Source organism: Stegodyphus dumicola, chromosome 4, assembly GCF_044657685.1.
Source record: "Stegodyphus dumicola isolate Sdum_Otavi_A_Nest chromosome 4, ASM4465768v1".
In the NCBI taxonomy this organism is placed as follows: Eukaryota; Metazoa; Arthropoda; class Arachnida; order Araneae; family Eresidae; genus Stegodyphus; species Stegodyphus dumicola.
In genome coordinates, this window is record NC_140771.1 from 226,783,418 (window position 1) to 226,805,654 (window position 22,237).

At 29.6% G+C, this 22,237-nt stretch overlaps 1 protein-coding gene across 1 annotated transcript in view; it reads left to right on the forward strand.

Annotated features, from left to right (window-relative positions):
• The window catches only part of psidin (phagocyte signaling impaired), a 104,004-nt gene extending 83,383 nt beyond the window's left edge, over positions 1-20,621 (forward strand). The window contains exons 26-28 of the mRNA XM_035350986.2: positions 4,170-4,283; positions 14,076-14,225; positions 16,680-20,621. Of these exons, the coding sequence (XP_035206877.1) occupies positions 4,170-4,283; positions 14,076-14,225; positions 16,680-16,799 (384 nt within the window). The 3' untranslated portion in view covers positions 16,800-20,621. The remainder of the gene's footprint in view (positions 1-4,169; positions 4,284-14,075; positions 14,226-16,679) is intronic.
• The last annotated feature ends 1,616 nt before the right edge of the window (positions 20,622-22,237 follow it).

Genomic DNA, 22,237 nt, shown 5'->3' on the forward strand with positions numbered 1-22,237 from the left:
AATTTTAAGTATTTTATTTTTTCATTCAGATATTTTTCACAGAATTTATAATAGCATATAGCCTATGAGATCCAGATATTTTCTTTCAGTTAGAGTTGGTTTATATGCTAGCTATGCTACTTTTACGTGTATCATATCTTACTTAAGCTAAATGTGAGTGAATTGCTGAAGAATTAAAAAGGCTTATCTGTATCTGAAATAAGTTTGTGATTGTACCAACAAAATAAAATGTGAACTGCGCTTTTCAGATATTCAATAGCTCATGTTGGGCATCAGACATTACCAGTTACTTGAAATCTGTGAAACATAAGGCGAGCCTACTAGCAGCAGCAGGAACTTCCAAAAATATATTATCATGTTTTAAAGGTACCAATTTAAATGAAAATAAATTCTTAATACAAGCTAAAGAAACAACTTTTGCGTTTCATGTAACAATCTCAACTTTAAGTGAGCCGATTATTCATTTAATTCATCTTTGAAGTTCTTTTTAAAACGTAGCTTAGCTCAGCCAGAACAAAATGTAAAGCTGTTATTGTTAATGTGCTTCAGCTGTTGTTGTTTCTGAAGCATTGTGAAAGTTTAACTAAAACAAAATTTTTGAAGCTATCAAGAGGTTCTTCCAACCAGAAAGAAATTAAAACTATGCCAATTGTTGTTAGGTATTTTGTACCAGATAGGGACATAAGTTAAATTTTTAGACTTTTTATCTGTTCCCAGGACAAACTACTGACAAACCATTTAATGTCAGTTATATATATACAGAGAGCCCCCCCCCCCCTCCAAAAAAAATACACAACTACACCTTCGAATTGCAGTTGATGTTCTACCTTTTGAAACTGAAGCTTTAATGATCAACATTTCTAAATATTTTTACATTGATATGTTTTGAGTTGCTCCTTGTAAAAATATATTTTCATAATATTTTTATTAACAAATGTTAATGGAAACAGAAAATTACTATCGTTATAGTATTTATTTCAAAACAAAAAAATGCAGTTAGTATAATTCTAAATATAATTAAGTTTTTATAAATAATAAATTTTTTACTATAACAATTTATAAAAAAAATATCAAACTGAAATTTGCACCTTTTTTAAACATAAATGTTAAATTTGGGGTCTGATTTTCAATATACATATGCAATGATATTGTCAGTGAAATAGAAAAATTAAAAACAAACGTTGAGGAAAGGCATTACAATAAATTATGCCTCAAGAAGAAACATTTTAAAATACTAGAAAATAATGGAATTATTAATATCAGTATAACTCTACATTAGCTTACAGCATTCTATGAGATACTGTTGAAGAATCTCCCAAGGTATAGATGACCTGCTTCTAGTTAATGGTACCAAACTTTAGATGCATATCAGTAATTTCATGGTATATGTAATGTTACTGCATATTACCTATGCACAATCCACAATTCAACTAATGCAGGCTTGTTGTGCCCAGCTCATTGTGTCATTAATAATGCACTTAATGCTTTCAGATGGCGTCACTATATTCCTGTTTGATTTTCATGTGTTTATATGTATATGACTTTTCTTCCATTTTGTTAACAGAATATTGGATCCTCTTATAGATTTTATCTTGATTGAAACTCAAAATCATTTAAAAAAAATTATGTCTTAGCTATATAAAATCTAACCAAGCCGTACTCTTTTGTTCATACAGTCGAATACCGAAAATCCGCATTGCCTCTCAGAATATAAATAAATATTCAGTTTATAGATTCCGGAAACCGCAACATTGAGTATGAAATATCGAAGAAAAAAATACTTACCGAATAAATGATGTCGTAATTACCGAATAATAATGAGTCAAAACAAAAATACCAAATTATTGATATAAAAAAGTTAAAATAAGTTTTTTTTTTCCCTCTAATCTGCATTGAGGTAAAAAAGCAGACGATTCACTCAACTCTTTGTTCAAGTTCACGATTCACGTTGTATTTTCTGAGCTGTGTTATTTCATTTCACAAGATTGTTTAGTGCTGCCTTTTTTTAATCCGGATATTTTGTGGATAAATTAAGAATATTTTTAATTTCAGCCCTTTTTAATACAATGACAGATAAGAAACGCACTCGTGATTTTATTGCTTGCAACGTTGAAAAACGTAAACACGTTGCATTGACGGTAACATAAAAAGTGCAAATTCTGCAAAAGATGGAAGCAGGTGCTACTCTTTGATTTATAGCAGAATGGTATGGAATTGAGACACGATTGTGTATGATATACAGAAAAATAAAGAAAAAGCTGTTAAAATTTTAAAGCAACAGTGATTCTAACACCGGAATCTGAAACCGGAAATCTTTGCATGAGGCGAAATCGGCAAACCTCGATGCTGTGTACGTATAATACAATGAATAATATAATCAATTTATATATGTAATAATAATTTAATGCATATAATAAATTATTTCAATAATGTACATAATAATTTAATTAAATGTATCTAATACACCTTATTCATTTTGTACTTTTAGTCCGAATATTATGCTTTATCTTTTCTGTCCTGAAATCCGCACAACCTCTGGTCCCAAGCTTTGCGGATTTCTGGAATTCTACTGTATTGGTTTTTTTGTATCCTTTCATAATGGCAGATGCTTTTCCTACAGAATTTAATGGATCTCATTTACTGTCATGATGGAATCATTTAAATGTAATGGTTCTGTTCTTGTTTTTTAAGTTTGTAATGAATATACTATTTTCCCAAAACTGAAGTTATGATACTTAGCTCTGAAATTTAAGTGTTATAATACTTAGCATTTAAATTGAATGTAGCTCAAATACTAATCTCAATTCCAACCCATACCCTTTTTTTTTTCTTTTTGTTAAAATTGATCTGGATTGTGTATGCATATTTTTGTTCGAGGATCTGTGATTGATCTGTGATTTTGTTCGAGGATCTCTGATCAAAATCTTCTTTCCATTCATGCATAATTCATGGTAGTATTTGCATTTCTTTCATTCAGCTATTCACTTATATTGCATGTTTGGAAAACCCATTTGCATCATCAGATGATCTGTTATTGGATGTAACATTTTCATCCATGTACTGGGTTATTGGTGTAACTCAATAATATTGACAGAATACATTTAAAACAAAAACTTTTGAGACTAATGTTTTTTATGCAGATAAAGGAAAACTTGAAGATCGAATTTTAAACCCTTTCATATAGATCAGTGGTATTTAAGATATGTGTCGCCACCCTAAATAGGGTTGCAAAATTTGTAAGACGATTGCAAGTTGGATAAAAATTCTAAAAAATCTGAATTGATCATATTGTGACAAATAATGTGTGTGCACAATTAGCGAGATTCCTTTTCTCCTAGCAAAGCTCCAGTTCTTCTGTCTGGCTGTAAGTTAGACTGAGTGGAACTTATGGAAGGGGATTTTTGGACTGAAACCTGCAGTTTATCTGTTTCTCATTTTATAAGAGGAAAAAAATGAGGGCCTTTTTTTTTATAAAAAGTGCAGTTGGAGTAAGGCAGGTCTTGTGTAATAAATCTAAAAAGACAACTTGTCTTAATTTCTTCCATCCCGGGAGTTCGGGGACGCTGCAATGTATGATTAAGGGTCGATGATGATGATGAGTCATGAAATTGTTTTTTAGGGATTGTTTGGATTTTTTATTGGATCATACTGCCACAATATTTGTATACCACTGATATAGATTATAGTACAGGCACTGAAACTTGATGTGAGTAGATTGAATGAACATAAGCATAACTTAGTGAAAATTGTTGATTCAGGGAAAAAATGTACAGTATTCAAAGGAATGAAAAAAATGGTTTTGTTCATTTAATTATTATGTAATCAACTATTTATTTTGTTACTTTAGTAATATGTTTTATATTTTTCTGTTATTTTCATGAAACAAAAAATTATAATTGAAAAAATTATTAACAAAGTAGAAAAATTAATTAATATGTCGATTCAATTAATAAATATATTAATTATATTTCTTAGTGAAAGAAAAGAAATTAACACTCATCAAATGAAAAAATCAGGTTCATTATCAATTTAATGCAACTTTGAATGTAATTTCTTGTGTGTGTATTCAAGTTTACATATTTTTGGTTTATTATTTATTTATTGGTGAATGTGTTTATTTGTTTGAGTTATTGTATAGGATTTTAATGTGTTATTTCCTCTGTATTTAGATTCTTAGCCTAGGTACACTTTTTGTTAGCTTCTGTGAAGTCATATTAAAGCCAGCTCGAAGTTCCTTAATGAGAAAAGGAAAAAAGAAAAAGGAAACTATTCCTCAAATTACTGTAAGTTTTAACTTCTTATTTTAATTCTAAAGTATGTAAAAAAATTTTATATATATATATATATATATAAGGGTGCTTCACAAATTAAAGCCATATCACTCATTTTGGATACTGTATTGATTCGATGCTATATGAAATGGAACAGCAGTAAGGAAACATTTTCTTTTTCATGACAAAACCTCTAAAAACCCATTGCAAAGGGGGGAAAAAACAGTCATCTTTTTTGTGTGTGGGTGTGAATACATTTTCATAATTTTCCACAGTTTTGTTTCCCTTAATCGATTTGAACTTTTAAACAAGATAAGTAATTTGCTCATACCTCTTTTGTGTGATTATTTTACTCTACCTTTGCATTAAGGTTCATTTGAAGCAAGCTTTGGTTTGCAGAACACAATAAAAGTGAATATCTGGCACTATAAATAAATGAAACATATAACAGAAACGAAAGAAAAATGCATGATCCATCAAACCTCATTTCTGTTTGGACACATTTTTCTTCATGTAGTCAGTGAAGGTAGCATAGCCATTTCATCTGCAGGTCATCTTATAATGAAAAGGTTATTTTAACAATTCACGACTTTAATCATATTACTTTAAACATATACTTTAATCATATTATAATTTTAGGTATAGTACCTAATCTTAAAAACAGACTTTTTAAGGAATTTGTGTATGTTTTGCAGTTAAGAACACTTTATCCTTATGCATTAAGTTCTTCTATTAATAGTAAATCTGCCTTTTATGCTACTGTATGTGAACAATTCAGTCTTTTTAGTGAAAAAAATGCAAAGAGGTACCAGAAGAAATAGCAAAAAAGTAAAAACTTCTCTTAATGCTAATATTCGACAGTCAGAATTTCAAGATTTATTTGAAGAGCCAAATTTGAAAAAAAGTATTCTTAAACTACCTTCATCCCCTACCTTACAAACATCTTATTATCGTTCAAAATTTTGTCAAAGATAAATTCAAAGGTAATATTCTCATTAAAAATTTAGTACTTGATTTGATAAAATTCAAATTCAACTGTGTTCCTTCCAAATATAAAAAAAAATTTCTGTACATAAACTTTCTACATAAAAATTATGATGATCTTCAACTTCATAAGCCAACATACAAGTACAGCAAAAATTTTCTGCACTAAATTCTAAAATTTTGGTTTGCTTCAAGTACAACAAAAAACTAAGTAGTTTTATTTCTTACTGTAATGAAGAAGATTGAGCAGTACCATGATTTTGTAATTAAAAAAAAATTCTACCATTTGTTGACGAGTACAAGCATATTATAACTGGAAATCTGGACATTATTCAAGATCAAGAGATTAGACTGCTTTTGAAGAAAGGAACGAAGTTAAAAAATTACATTGCATAGAAAGTATTTCTACAGATAGTGATAATTTCATCTTGAAAATAAGTTCTGAACTAAGTTTATCATCACATCTATTTAAAGAATGGAAGAATGAGATTATTACTCAAAGCAAAAAGAACACTGAAAAAAATTCAAGGATTTAAAGGAATTTAATAACTGGAAAAATTTACTTCTGAAGTTTTCACAATTAAAAAAGCAATTTACCATAACCAAAATTGATAAAGCAAACAATAATTTCAGTATTTTATAAAAAAAAAAAAATTCTACAATGCTATAATTGAAAATGAACTGAAAAGTTCTACCTAATAGTATCTGCAAAAATAAAGAAAGAACAGTTATTAACAAAATTTCAAAATGGAGAATTTCTCTTTTCCCTACAAATAACAGATTTGCCAATCTTTATGCCTTACCAAAATTTCATAAAATTCCTGTCAAATTTAGATTTACAATACTAGTACAATAGTACTGGTATTATAAATAGTACTAGAAACTTCAAGAAGAATTTTGATATTTTTACCAATCTACTTAAAACTATTTGTGATACAGTTTTTGAACAAGTTAAAGCTGGCAAAAACTTCTGCTGGATTATTTACGACAACTTGAAAATCATTGAAGAAGTTAGAAAACTTAAAATTTACAGTATTAACTGCTATGACTTTTAAAACCTCTACATGTCTCTACCACTCAAAGTAATTTAGGAGTCTTCTAGAAATGACTTTTTTTTTTTTTTTTTTTTTTTTTTTCTGGAATGCTTAGTATCCTGGATTTACAAAAATGGAAAGAAATTCTACATTTTTCGCTATACAGTAACTATATTAAATATTCAAAATTTCTTTACCTTCAAGCATAAGGAATTCCAATGTAACGCTTATATTCAACTCATCTTTGTAACTTATTTGTGTTTTCTAAAGAATTCAAATTCCTAAAGAGCCTTTCTGATAATGATTTTAGTAAATTTAAACACACTTATAGATATGTTAATGACATTATTACTTTCAACAAATTATAATCTCATCGAAAATAGCGACATCTACCCAAACAGAAATACACTATCAAGTCCGATATCCGGACATCCAACATCTGGAATAATCCAAAATCTGGACCTCAAAAATGGTAACTACATTTTTTTTTTTTTTTTTTTTTTTTTTTTTTTTAATGCTTTACGCATGTGCATTTGATTTTTTCCTCCCGTAGATAAAACATGTGGAGAGTCCCAATTCTTAATTTCCCTTCAGTACTAACTAAATACCTCATTATTGAATAATTTAGCATAAATTTGTGTGATCAATAATTTTGCTCTGTAGCTGCATACCTGCTTGGCATGCATCTCAAAACGAAACATTCTAGATCAAAACATCGCTGATTTTACACCTACTAATATTTTAAAAATCTGATTCCAACCTGGCGAATTATTATTTATTATGTTTTGCTTTCATCACCATATGTTTATCAACACATGACAACGGGAGTAATGACTCATGCAGCAATGCCCAAATAATTTTTTTTGTTAGTACAAAGAGTATGGTAACCTTTTATGTTGACATTATTATGCTTGGCGATGATTACAGATTTAAGTTAAATGCGCTAAAAATGTTAACGAGAATAAATTTAACAAATTTTCTTTCCATATGCTAAAAGTAGATTTTTATTGGCCAAAAGATTACATGTAACTGCTATTTGAATTAAGAATAACTGAATTGTTTTTCACACAACCTAGAACTGGCGTCAGAGCTCGTATGGTCGCACCGGGCGGCAGAATTTAAGGAAGACAACATTTTTGGAATTTAGAGAAGCCCTCAGCAACAAAATTAAAGGATGAAAATATTTTTAGAATTTAGAGAAAGCACTGGGATCCAAAATTCAGGGGCGGCAAAAATTTAGAACTTAGAGAGGTGCTTGGTAGCAGAATTTAGAACCCGCAGACACTGCATCAGGCGGTAAGATATTTAGCGCTGGCCCTCAATAAGCCTTAAGTATATGTGGGAATTTATTTATTCAGATAAGCATATCCATATGCAAGAAATAGACATACAATTAGACTTAATTGTCTTAATGTGCGATAGAAGCAAGACAAAATTTAAAGGAACAACTTGTCTTTCGTCACCAATCTCATGATACATAGCAAATAATGTACAGCGGATGCTATTAAGCTAGACTAAAAGTATACTTTATTGATTCCAGTGAATTTCAGCCAATATAGCAAATTGTTCTGTTCCTTAACTTTCTGATTTAATCCAGCTTAATTATTTTTGAAGTCTATTTTTATTACAGCAATTTGATGAAAATTAAAGTTTCAGCTTTTTACTATGTCAAAAGGAGTTTCTAATTCTGGAATTGCAACAGGATCTACAAAGTGAAAGCATGTTTCAATGTCCATTAAACAAAAAGTAGAATTGCTGCAAAAAAATGGATCTGTCTCAAAATTATATGGGGGAGTATGGCATTGGAACACCTCATTGAATCAGTTTGGAACCAAGAAGTTTTACCCGAAGATTAGAAACTGAGCATCATCTGTCCTATACATAAAAAAGGAGACAGTTTGGAATGTACCAACTACAGGGGGAAATCAGTCTCTTTTGTGTTTTCTACAAACTATTTTCCAATATACTTTTTAGTAGACTTGTAACTTCAATTATTAGTATGATGATTACCTTATGATTACCAATGTGGTTTCCGAAAGGAAGATCTACAACAGAACAAATCTTTAACATTAGGCAAATTTTGGAAAAAAAAACTAATGAATATGGCATTGCAACGCACCACCTTTAAATCCAGAATAATCTTTCTGAGCCTATTGTTGTTTCAAATGGGCTCAGACAGGGTAATGCACTGGCCTGCTTGCATTTTAACCTTGTCCTCCAATAAATCATAAAAGACTTACTCTTGGAACTATCTTTAACAAATCTGTTCAGATTTTTGCATTTGCTGACGATATTGATATAGTCGCAAGCAGTCCCGAGTCAGAGAGGCTTTTACATCTCCAGAGGCTGCAGCCAGCAAAATGCATCTAGCAATCAACCAAAATAAAACTAAATACCGTAATTTCCGGAAGAAAGGCTGCATCAGCATAAACGCCGCACTCGAGAAAATTGGCGGGAAAAAAATTAAAATTACACAGAAATGCCGCATCAGCGCAAACGCCGCAATAGATTAAATTGCGCGTGACATCGTCGTGGGCCGTATAGATGAAAAAACTCAACCTAAGTCCTGATATATGACATACCAGTTAAGTTTTTAATAATGAACTATAAATAATATTTTTAATTATCGATGTATTGTTTTTTAAAAGATTTACAAGTCTTAAGCTTGCGTTCTGTTGTGTTAAATATATAGAAAGTCCTCCACGAAGGCATCCCTCCCCTTAGGCAGATAGCCCTAGTGTGCTTTGCCATAATTAAATACACACACACCAACACCTTCACCTTAAATCTTCTGAAGTTTAAATAGATAAACGCGGATTATAAAGGTAAATTGTCTATTTGCCCTCTATCAGCAAACCGAAAAAACTGCCTAATATTTCCCTGTAAGTAACCATAGAAACTAAGGCAATCCACCTTAGCTATTTTTTGAACTTCCAAGTGTAAGCAAACATCTAGTCCACTGCCCTTGCATTCCTCAGAAAACCATTCTAACTCCCCTACTTCCCGATGAAAATAATAGAATCACCTCTCTCATAGGCTGCCGTTTTGGGATGTAGACGCTAGTCTTAAAAACTATCCAACAAGTACTTGTACTCAAACTGATAGGATCTGTATCTGGCAGAATTCCAAAAAAACTTCATTCATGCTGAAAGAGAAATATGTCAGAGTTCGTTATTGCGAGGCAGGTAGAGTCATGTCCGCCTTTGAAAAAAATTGCAGAAAAGGCAGGGGTGGGGAGAGGATGGGTCCTGGAAGATTCATCGAATGGCAGAGGAGAGAGACGATTCGAACTGATGAGAATGTTGATTTGAAAGGGGGAAGAATGTTATTGTTCTGAGATCTCGTTTAGGGTGAATAAGGCATGTAGGTCCGTTCAAGGGAAAGAACGTAAACAAAATAATGTTCGCAAAAAGCAACTGAGTGGTCTTTTTTGTGGGAACAGCACCAGTGTATGCACAATGACAAGGCCATCCAAACTATGTACAATGGCCATCATAGGAAATATTTTATTTTTAGCGCACCTAAACGCTGCATGGGTAGAAACGCCGCACCCGCTGAAAATTTAAGTTTTAAACACGTAAACGCCGCGGCGTTTCTTCCGGAAATTACGGTACGTGCCATGTGGTAATAACAGCAATCCCTATTTTGAAATTGGGAATTACAAATTTGAAACTGTTAGCAAATTTAAATATTTAGGATTAGAGGTTAATGCTCTCAATGACTTAATGCCCGAGATCCGTAGTAGAGTCACAGATGCTAACCGATGCTTTTTCGGTCTAAAAAAATACTTGAAGTCTAACTTCATTAGCAGAAAAATGAAGATTTTAATTTACAAAAGCTTAATCAGACTCATTCTTACATACTCTGCTGAGACCTGGGCGATGGCAGAAAAAGCTAAAAGTATTATTTCTGTCTTTGAAAGAAAAATTTTGAGAAGTATTTTTGGTGGCATAAAATGTAACAATATCTGGAGAAGGAAGAATTAACTCTGAACTCTATAAATGCTTTAAAGAAATAGATATAGTAAAATATATAAGGATTCAGAGAATTAAATGGGCAGGACACCTGTACAGAATAGATGAAAATCGAGTAACTAAAAAGATTTTCTCGGCCAGACCATTCGGCACCCGAAAAAGAGGGACACCTAACCTTAGGTGGCTCGACTGTTTGGATACAGACTTAAGAATTTTAAAAATAACCAATTGGATGTCCATGGCGATGGATAGAAGAGCATGGAGTTCGATTCTGAGGAAGGCAAAGGCCCATTCTGGGCTGTCTGGCCATTGAAGAAGAATAAGAAGAATGGCATTGGAAAGTCAACTGTATGTGACAGAAGAAAGCAGAAAAAAGAACTTTTTGAATTTTTGGTGGATTCCAACACCTCACAGTGAATAACAGAAAAATGATTCGTTATGCTAAAAGTGAAGATCAAGACAAAGTGATAATTGAATGGGTCAGACAACATCGCAGCGAGGGTGTGCCACTGATGGGTCAAATGCTAATGGTGAAAGCTAAAATATTTCACTAAGAAATGAACTTAAAACTGAGGACACATATTTGGCAGGTTAGTTAACTAAATTTAAAAATCATAATGTAATACAGCAATTAAGAATTTCAGGTAAAAGAGCTACAGTTGATACTGAAGCTGATGAATTCATTGAACTCGTTAATAGTTGAAAGTTTTCTCCAGAACAAATTTACAGCACTGATGAAACTGGTCTTTTCTGGCAATATGTACAGCAAAATACATTGGTAACCTCTATAGAAAAGGCTCCAATTCATGTCAAAGATTCCAAAGCTAGACTAGCAGTTTTAGCATGCGCAAATGTGGCGAGAATGCACAAGTGTAAACTTTTCATAATCGAAAAAAATACACAACTTAAATGAAAAATGTTTTGAGCATTTAAAGGAGTAAAACGTTTCCCGTTATATATATCATGTAAATAAAAGAACATGGATTACACAAGTGTTAATGAATGATTGGTTTGAAAATCATTTCATACCCAAGGCTAGGCAGGATTCGGTTGGTTTACCTGATAATGCAAAAACTATCCAGAATGTAGACAACTGTTCGGCTCATACATCACTTAAAGTTTTAGTGAAAGATAATGTATCCGTCTTATTCTTTCCTCCAAATTGTACATCAATAATTCAGCCTATGGATATCAGAATAGTGCACGCGTTGAAATGCAAATATAAAGTAGAATTTTTTAAATCCATGTTTAATTTCTTAATATTTTAGTATAAAATCTGCTTTGTGGAGCATTGCAAGATCATAGGAGGATGTGTCTCCAGATAATTTTTAAAATGCTTGGCATAATTTATGGCCAGCTAGCATATTTCATGGTGAGGTTGATGAATATGATAGTTGCCAATGTGAAGGTTATCGGATTATCTCAAACGAAAAGTTAAATTTTCCAGTTAATGGATTTTTTAAAAAATGTGGAGAAGTAATAAATAAAAATGATATAACAGAAGTTTTTCATTGCGATAACAATGCCCCAATTATCGATCAATAAACAGACTGTGAAATCTGTAGTATGGTTGTAGATCCAGAAAATACAGCTGCCGATAGTGAAGAAAGTGAGAGAATTTACTGAAAGTGAAAAAAATTTCAATTGACAAGTTAATCAGAATTCTTGACACTGCAATTGCAGGACTTGACCAACAGAATTTTGTAACTGAATAAGAAATTATGTCTGTCTACATAATTAAAGAGAAAATATTAGCTCAAAAAAGGCAATTTAAACAACTTACATTTCAAGAAATGTTTAATGAAATAAACAAATATATTAACCTGTGTGTGTGTGTGTGTGTGTGTGTGTGTGAGTGAGTGTGTGTGTGTGTGTGTCTGAGTGTGTGTGTGTGTGTGTGTGTGTGTGTGAGTGAGTGTGTGTGTGTGTGTGTCTGAGTGTGTGTGTGTGTGTGTGTGTGTGTGTGAGTGAGTGTGTGTGTGAGTGAGTGAGTGTGTGTGAGAGTGAGTGAGTGAGTGAGAGAGAGAGAGAGAGAGAGAGAATTGTTACCCTTTAATTCATAAATCACCATTTCATATTTTTTATCTTATAATTCTACATGTCATCTTACACTCTTTAAACTGATGATCTAATATCCGAAAAATCTCAAATCCGGAATTGCCGGAGTCCCAACGAGTCCAAATCCTCGGACTTTGTACTATAGTTTATCTTGGTCTACGTATTCATAATCTTAAAGAAAATAAACTTTTTGGTTAAAAGAAAGCCTTTTAATTTTTCTAATATTAAATTAAAAATTAGAACTCCAACATATCTAAAAAATTAATTGCAAATACTATTATTAACCAAATTAGCAGAATTTAAAAAGTTTGCACTAAAATAAAAACACACACAAAAAAAAAAAAAAAAATTCTAATTCTCACCAAAATTATAAAAGAAAATGGAATTCTATAAAATTCATTAATAGTCTTTTAAAAAACCTGGAGTATAATACTTAAAAGTATGAGTTTTTATCTGAAAGCTCTAAAGGGGAAGGATAAAGAAGGATATTTTAAAGAATTTGTAAGTTTTTATTTTTTTTTCACTCTTAATTACTATTCTATTATTAAAAGAAGGGCTTCCCATATTTAAAGTCATCATGATAAGCCCATGACGTGAAGACCTTTTACTTTTCTAACAATAGTTCCTTTACTTCCTTTTTCAAGCTTTCTTTTGCCTTTTCTGTAATTTTAAATTAAAAAAGTTTAAAATTCAACTTTGTGTACTTTTTTACTCATTTCTGCAAAACTATTATTAAAATCTTTTTGAGTCTACTAATTTTGAAGAATAATTGATTCTAAAATTTAATTGAAGTTTGATGTTGAATGACATTCTTTATCCCCTTTTTGTTATAAAAAAAGGGGCAGAATTTGCTTATTTACTCAAATTTAAATTTCAAATGTATTAATGTCAATGTATTAATTGTATTAATGTATGTAAATGTGTTAATGTCAAATTCAAATGTATAATAAATGTATTATAATTTCTTCTTTCTTAGGCATTTTGATTTCTTTTACAAATGTATTAATCTCCCCTTTATTGATGACTAATAAATAAATAAAAAGTTAAATTAACCCTCTTAATTTTGCCCTTTGACTTCAAATAAATATATTTTAGAAATTAGCTCATATATGAGATTGTGTAGCAATATGACCCAAGACTGATTTGTAGAATTTTAGTGAAGGTGTATTGTCCCAGTTTGACATGAATATAAAAATATCATACCTAATTTTAGTCTTGAATCGTCCAAGTGTGTTTAAAATTCACATTGGAAAAAAAGTGATAAGTCTGCCCCCCAATTTATGTGTGATTGATAGGTTGGTTGATTAAGATGAAGTGAGCAAGGGTTGTCTGTCAAAGGATGGATGCATTCATGGATGGTTCTTTAAAAGCTTTAAAAGCTGAGTGATGTTCATGTTACATTTGTAGAAAACAACAAAAACCTCATTTTCCAATTCATTCTTCAGGAGTATGAAATCTGCTCCTGGAAGAACTATAAACGATTAGTGTTCAAAATTTTTTACCAATAGTTGACAGGTATAGATAAGCATGATATTGATGTTCTAAATCATCAGTTTGATTCTGTATCACAGATGATGTATAATATTTTTGTATACTGATGAGGAAAATGTTAAAAACTGCTTCTTTCTATCATTAATAGGTTTATTATATATATATATATATATATATTTCAATTTCTAAGATATTTGATTCAATCATGTTAATTGTAAGTTAATAATTTTTTTTTTTTTTAAATTTATTTCCCTTATATTTAGCAAAAAACATTTCTTGAGTTTACGAATTTAATCAATGATATGGAGTTTGTTGGAAATAGTTTGCAGGATTTGCTCAATGATTTTGATACATCACTGCTAGCTTCCTCTTTACGTGTAATGTCTCTGGCAGATGGTGATAGTTGTTTACAGGTAATGTATCTCAAACTTCTGAAAATTTGCAAAATTATAACTAAAATTTGCTTATATTTTCGATTCATTTTAGTTCTAACTCGTTAATTTTATTTTAAAACACTCCAAAAAGTAGTATTTATTATGAATCGTATACCTGCTGTAAATTCCTTCTGAAGAAGAACAGGTTTTCTAGGATTATATATCTATTTTTAAAAATCTTAACTTTTTTCTTTTTTGAATATTTTAGATGCATATTTCCAGTTGTCTTCTTTCATAGTATAAATATAGGACATATGTTAGATGAATTAAAAGTTTTGTACTGGTCTTAGTTATTGCTTTGTTTTGTATTAAACATAAAAAAGTATTCAATTACTCATATGTAATTTGATGACAAATTCCTTATATTTGCTGAGGGAAATTATTACGCTTGAAAATCAAGAAATATCAGAGAAATTATAAAGTATTGAGGAAATACTTACATTATTTAACATTTACAAAATAAGTGGTCTGTTATTTATGTTGAACAAGGGTCATTACAAATTTATTAGAAAAGAATGAATGTAAACTTTTACGTGATTATTTAAAGGCCGAATTTAAGTTAATTTTTCATATTTTATGTAACTACCTGTTGTTTATTGTCATTTTTTAAATAAATAATTAATAAAATAATAAATAAAAAATCATAAAATAAATCATAAAATAATTAATAAAAAAATGTCATAATGAGAAGGATATTGAAATCAAAAGCGAATTGAAAATGAAGTCCTGATCGAGCACAAACAAAGGCATAAAATAACTCTGTTAATAACTGACTAAGCAAAGTTTCTAACATAAGAATTTATTAAAAACAGTGTATAGCGTATTGGTGAGGCAGATTTCACGACATAAATAACTGTGTTAACAACTGACTAAGCAAAATTTCTAACATAAAAATTTATTAAAAAAAGAGTGTTGGGCATATTGTCATGGCAGCTCCAGTTTATTTCAGAGTTATTTTTAATATCATACTTTTCGTAGCTATCGTTTCTTCTAGCATACATTTATGCTCTTCATTCTTAGTGTTTCATGTGATAAATGGTTATCTGATTTTCTTCATAAATGAATGAAATTGTAAATGAATTTCTTTCTTAGAGGAATTAAATATTTTTTTAAAGATCTCAACCATTTTTAAAGTATGCCAATTAAATAATAATATGATTAATATTAATTTTCTTCAAAAATAACCAAAGTATTGTGACTTAACTCATGAGAAGGATTAAATAGATTAAAGTAGTATGTCACAGAAGAAAGGTGAGGGGGAAAAGTAGTGAGTTTAATGTAAATTAAAAATCTGCTAAGAGAAATTATTTTAGGGATAAAATTGAAAATTAGGCTTATTTTTAAGCATCTGCAAAACTGCTTCAGTGATTTTTACAAAAATTGTTATTTAGGCAATTGATCTATTGGGAGGAAAATATATGTTTTTCATTTTAAAAAAATCTGATTTTGTGTCAAAAATACATGTAAGTATGGTAACAGATATAAATCTAATTAAATTTATCCCATTAAAACATGAAAAATTTTTTTAATTTATCGGTCTGCTAAAATCAGAGATGTGGAAACTGTGCCTCATTCTGCAGCATACATGACTAATCATATATAATTAATTTATATATGTATTACATTTTATATTGATTTCTTTCAAAAGTTATCAGATATTCAAATATACTAATTTTCATTGCTCTGTATTATTTGAGATAGTCTTTGAAAGTTTTTGCATTACATTACCCTTCTGCTGTGTACATGACTAATCATATATGATTAATTTATATATGTATTGCATTTTATATTGAGTTCTTTCAAAAGTTATCAGATATTTAAATTTCCAATGCTTTGTGTTATTTGAGATGGTCTTTAAAAGTTCTTGCAGTACATTGCTTTTTCAGTCTTTTTGAATACTTTTTAATATCAGTTTTATCAGCTTCTTAAAAAATTCATACAGATATATGGTGCAGGTACAGTATTTTCTCCATTTATTTCTCATATAATCTGTAGCTTTTTTTTTTTTTTTTTTCCTAAAATAAATAAGTTAGCCATGCCTAATTATTAGCATATAAACTGTGTTTTTACTTTTAATAAAAATAAAGTTACTTGGTTAAAAGAATTTTTGACAAAATAAATGTTTTGTTGAATTCAGAGCACTTCAGTATGCAGTAATTTTATTAATACTGATAATTTTTAGAAGCATGTAATGTTAAAATATGTAAAAATATATTTTGAAGTTAATTTTTGTAATACATAAATGTTCCTTCTTTCCATTTGGGATTAATTCCAGTGTATTGTGAGTGATCTTAAAATGCATTAAATTCTGCATGCTTAATGCATTAAAATGCATTAAATTCTGGTCCCCAACCTTGTGTTGTTATGAGGAAGTGTGCTATATATGTTTTATGTTATTTTATATTATAAGTAATTTTTTTCGTATATTTTTAGAGCCAAGATATTGTTCATCAAGTAATTAACAAGGTGCAAGATAGTTATCAAAATTCAATTAGAGAACTTAGAGAACTTGTGCAAGCAAAAGTCAAATACTTGCAGTCATTAAAGTGGTGATAGTAAATCTTTATCACCATATTGTATATTCCTAATGAACTATGCAAAGTGCAAGAAGTGTGCATATGCAAAGAAAAAAAAACTGTGAAGTATTGCATCTAAGTTGTCCATAGCTTCAAGTATATGATGAGAGGTGCAAATTTTAAGCCACATCATACCTCAAGTGTTTTTATACTGCAATTCCCATGTACTTTTCCATTTGTGCTATAAAACTACCAAAGGATATACAAATGAAAACATATTTTTTTGAAAAAAAAATGTATTGGTTATTGTTTGTTGCTTTTAAGATCTCCATGTACAAATTATTCATTAAATATATAAATTAACTTCTCATATTGTAAAGCAAAAATCCTTTTGCTTTAATTTGGCCTGCAGCTCATTGTAGTTTGTATACAGCCATCCCATGCACTATTCTTTTATGTCTCCTTTAATTGTTTCTGTTTAGAAGTTTTTAATAATTTTATTAAAATCTCTTACAACTGTGTTAACAAAATTACCTGGGACTTAGTTAAAAATACTGTGTTTGTTGCTTTCTTCATAAAAATTTTTTTGTGCATTTCTTGTGGTTCAGAGGTGCTAATAAAATATATGTAATATAAAAATTTAAATTCTAAATTTGACGAGAATTTAAAGTGATTTCAATGTTTAAAAAATAAATCACTAGTATATTTCTGAGGAGATCTTTTGTTTTAATAAAATTATCCATTATCTTTTGGAAATTAAATATTTATTTTTATGTTAGGTACATATTCAGTTAGTGAGAGTTGCAATGTGAAAAGGTGTCCAAACGGTGTAACATAAAATATTAAAGTTATTACAATGGATTTTTCATAATATTTATGCTTATATTGACTTCGTTTTATATGAGAATTATCTTTCTTGGACACTTTCAGTATATGTACATTCACATACATAGCACACATATATATGTATTCTGAATACATATAAGTATACATCAATAGAAACTGAATTAATTTCAAATATTCATGCAAAAAGAAATCATTTGAGAAAATTATTATTCTATTAAAAGATTAATTTGTTAAGCATTTTATTTGTGTGGGCCATGAATCATAATTAGTTTAGAATGATATATATATATATGTATGTATGTGTCTGTACATTTAAACTGAATCTTCTAGAGTAATTGAAATATCAAGCGCACATTTCTTCCATATATCCAGCTTATAATTATTTATATAAATTATAAATATGGTGATGTGTTTAGTACTTCATTAAATATACGAAGCAAATTTTTCCTCTTAAACTTTATAAGTTTTTTTATCAACATTTTAATTTGAAATTGTTGCTGAGAATAATTATGTATATATTAGACTGTTTTATTCTTTTCTTTTGAATTTTTAAGACTTAATTTTAGAGCAGTGATTTCTAAATTGGCAATATCACCTACAGAGACAGTAAGCTAATAATCTAGAAGGTTGCTTAAAAACATGATAGCATTGAAGAAATAAGAATATTATAAGGGCATGAATGAATGAAGAAAATAGGAATATCAAACTATGTAAATTAATCAATATATATAAATATTAAATGAGTATATGTCCATACCGTAGCAAAAAATAAATAAATAAATGGTACAGGTGTGTACTTGATTACCTCAGAAATTTCTGACAAAGTTGCATCAGCATATTTCCTAAGAATATACATTTAGTTGTGCACACATGTCTAATTTGTGTTCAGAGAAGAAATGTCGTAAAAATGAAATGTGATAGATAAGTTTATCAAGCAACCAATAGCTATTATTGGATACCAAGAAGAAAAATTTATAACAGGTTTGATATTAGTGCTCAGAACTTGGAGAATCTGAATGCAGCACATTTAATTTCAGTTGTGCCAGTGTGTGAAATCGGGACCTACAGGTTTGATATTAGTGCTCAGAACTTGGAGAATCTGAATGCAGCACATTTAATTTCAGTTGTGCCAGTGTGTGAAATCGGGACCTAAAACAATTACTGATTTAGGTTGCAATTCATACTTTTGCAAAATCAATTCTTTTTATAAATCTATTATAGCTGTGCTTTAATATCAACAGCAAATGACTAAATTTCTGCTGAAGTTCTTGAGCATTTTTTTTTCCCCTTTAAGATAAATACTCATTGGGTGATGGAAGGTACCATATTAAATTTATGGAACTGTGAGGGGGTAGCAGTCCAAAAAATTTAGGAATTACTGACTTACTCATTTAATATGATTTCTAGTGCTACAATATTTTATATGAGCATTAACAAATATAAATATGAGAAATTTTGGAGTTCCCCAAATTATGTATTTTACAGCATTTGTATTTCTTACTACGTTTCTGATAGTTTGAAATAATTCAAATTATTATTTGGAAATTTTCTTGAAAACTTTAAACACATACATAAGCTTTAGCTTTCCATAGATACATTATTTTGGTTAAATCATTTTCAAATTAATCATACAGTCCTTGTATTATTTTTTTTAGAAAACAATCTACATTATTTAAAGAATAAGCTTTGTTATATGTATATAATTACATAACACTTATCTGCATTATTTATTCTTGAAATCTTACTTAATTCAGTTGCTTATGCAATACTTATTTTCAGTTAGAAAATATAAATCTGTATATTTACTTTATATATAGTTAAGTAGAAATAATAATGATGCATTTAATACAGTTACTGTTTTATAATATTTCTTAAACAATAAAATATGACCTTGTTGCTATTTTAAAAATATTAATAAAAATTATTTTGTTATCAGGACAGTAAGTTGGGAAACTTTTTAAACTTTTACTACCTGTAGTATCAGCTTATATCACCATTTAATGTCTTTATAGAAACCGACTACAGCAGTATAGAAAATTTGAATAAAGAAAGTAATAGTTATGAAAATTCAGTATTTCTCAAAAGTGTAGTTTTCTTTTTTAATGTTGGAAAATCTCTGATTTGGATAAAATACCAAATTCATGAAATGTATTCTAATTTATCAGGTACTAAACGTATAAAGTAAAAATTCTTTTAATGCTATAGCTTGCTAGCTTTAAAAATAACTGAAACTTCTTATTATAGACTTCTTCTTATTACTTAGTTTTATAGTTATATTTCTGTTAATGTGATATATTTTATATAATTAAAATTCAGGAATTGTAAGGAATAATTGTTTAATATGTGAGAATGAACATGATTTTATACTGAAATTTCAAAAATATGTTTTCTCACTGTCAAACTTACATACGCGTTATTTGAATTTTTAATTAGCAGTGAGTAATGAGCATCAAAAAGTTTTATGCTTTCAAAATTGATATGTAATGTAAAATTTTATGATACATAATATTTTGGTAAATTTTTAATTGGTGTAATTTATTGTATCTAGAAGCAAAATATTTAATTTTCTGAAGTTAAAATATTTAATTTCTGTGTGTTAAAAAAAAATTTTCCCTTTTTTATTTTGAAATATATATGTGATATTTATTTAACTGTTCATATTTGTTGCTTGCTTGATTGATAAAGTTTTGGTATTTTTATTCATCTTGACTATTAATTGTATAGAAGTTTTTTAAACTTTAAAAGCACTTAACCATGAAGTTTTCTTTAAAACATGTGTTTACTTATTTTACTGTATAATTTCAAATTGAGGCCAATAATGACTTTAATAGATGAGGGTTTTAATGAGACACAGAATAAAGGTTTTGTAATTTTATATATATCTAAAAAAAATTACTCCATTGTTTTTCCTTTGGGATATGTATGTGATAACAATAGCATGAATTTTTATCACTGGTTCTTATGGCCAGTAACAAATTTGAAATCATTCTCAATAATAAATATTTAAATAATATTTTTTTCTTGTTTTTTGACTCTTTCAGCAATACTTTAATACACTCTCATTTTAAAAACAAATAGAAATAAATCTTCTTCAACTAAATTTTTATGTTTTTCTCCTTTAAAGGTAAGAATGGTTGTGTGAAAGTGATTATTTTTATGCAAGAATATGAAAAGAGGTACCTGTGACTAAATATGCTTTTTTTTTTAACTACTAAGCAAAAATAAATAAATAAATAAAAATAAATAAATGAATAAAATAAAATAAAATATATTTTTTTTTTACTTCTAACATGTCACTTTTAGATGTGTTAAATTTGCTTATTAATAAATACATCGTTCAATAAGTCCCGGGACTAACTGACAGTTAGTAATATCAACTCAACTCCATTGTTCAAAAAAAAAATTTGAAAGAACTAACCTTCAAATGACACGTTTCTGATTTTCATGGCAATCGGACCAGAAATAGCAAAGCCACTGTAGTGAAAGTGACGGTACTTGTGCATTTGTGGACAAAAGAGACAAAAATGAATTTTGAGTGTTGATCAAACATTGCTATTTAATAACCAAAAATACCATGTAAGCTCAGCAATGACTTGAAAAATGTTATCCAGATTCTGCTCCATCAAAAACAACCATTTGCTATTGGCATGCTGAATTGAAGTGCAGTCACACGGATACAAACGATGCGGCATGCTCGGATAGGCCAAATGAAGCAGTCACTGTGGAAAATGTGAAACTGTTGAAAATTGTGATGAATGACCTCAAAATGAAAGTTCATGAGATTGCTGAGATGGTAAACTTATGAACTGGAAATGCGTATACGATTTTACACGAAAAAAGTGTTTTCTAAATGGGTGCTGCGTGTGCTGATAATGGAACAAAACCAACGAGTCCACAGTTCACAGAGCAGTTTGTCACTATTTACTTGCAATAAACAGGATTTGTTGTCTCTATATGTGACAGTGGACAAAACATGGATCCACCATTTCACTCTGGAGTCGAAGCGGCAGCCGGTGAACGAAGTGTCCAGAAACACAACGGTCAGCTGGCAAAGTCATGGTGTCAATGTTTTGGGATGCACAAGGTATAATTTACATCGACTACTTTTTAAAGGAAAAATCTATCAATAGCGCCTATTACAGTGAGTTAATGGTGCGTTTGAAATACGAAATCGAAAAAAAAAAAAAAAAAACGGCTGTACATGAAGAAGAAAAAATAATCTTCCATCAAGACAATGCCCTGTGTTACAAGTCAATGCAAACACTGGTTACATTGAACATTAAATTTTTTCCCCAAAAATCGCCGCTATGCAAACCAAAATAACAAGTCAAAGAATTGCACAAGCTCGGTATCCATGTACCGCCAAGTTTCGCTAAGGGATAGCCTAAAATATACTTTTACCCTTATTTTCTTACGTTCAAACTATGAGTGGTTGGTCTTTGTATCCCGAAGTGCGAGAGAAACAGTGAAGTGTGGAAAATAAAGCTAACAAAATGAGTAATTAAACCCTTCTCATTTTGTTAGCTTTTCTACAATCCATAGGACAGAGTTTTTAGTAAAACTCCCTGTCGACACAGGACACTTCATGTTCGCAAAGCAGATAAGGAGAAACAGTAGTCCTGATAAGGT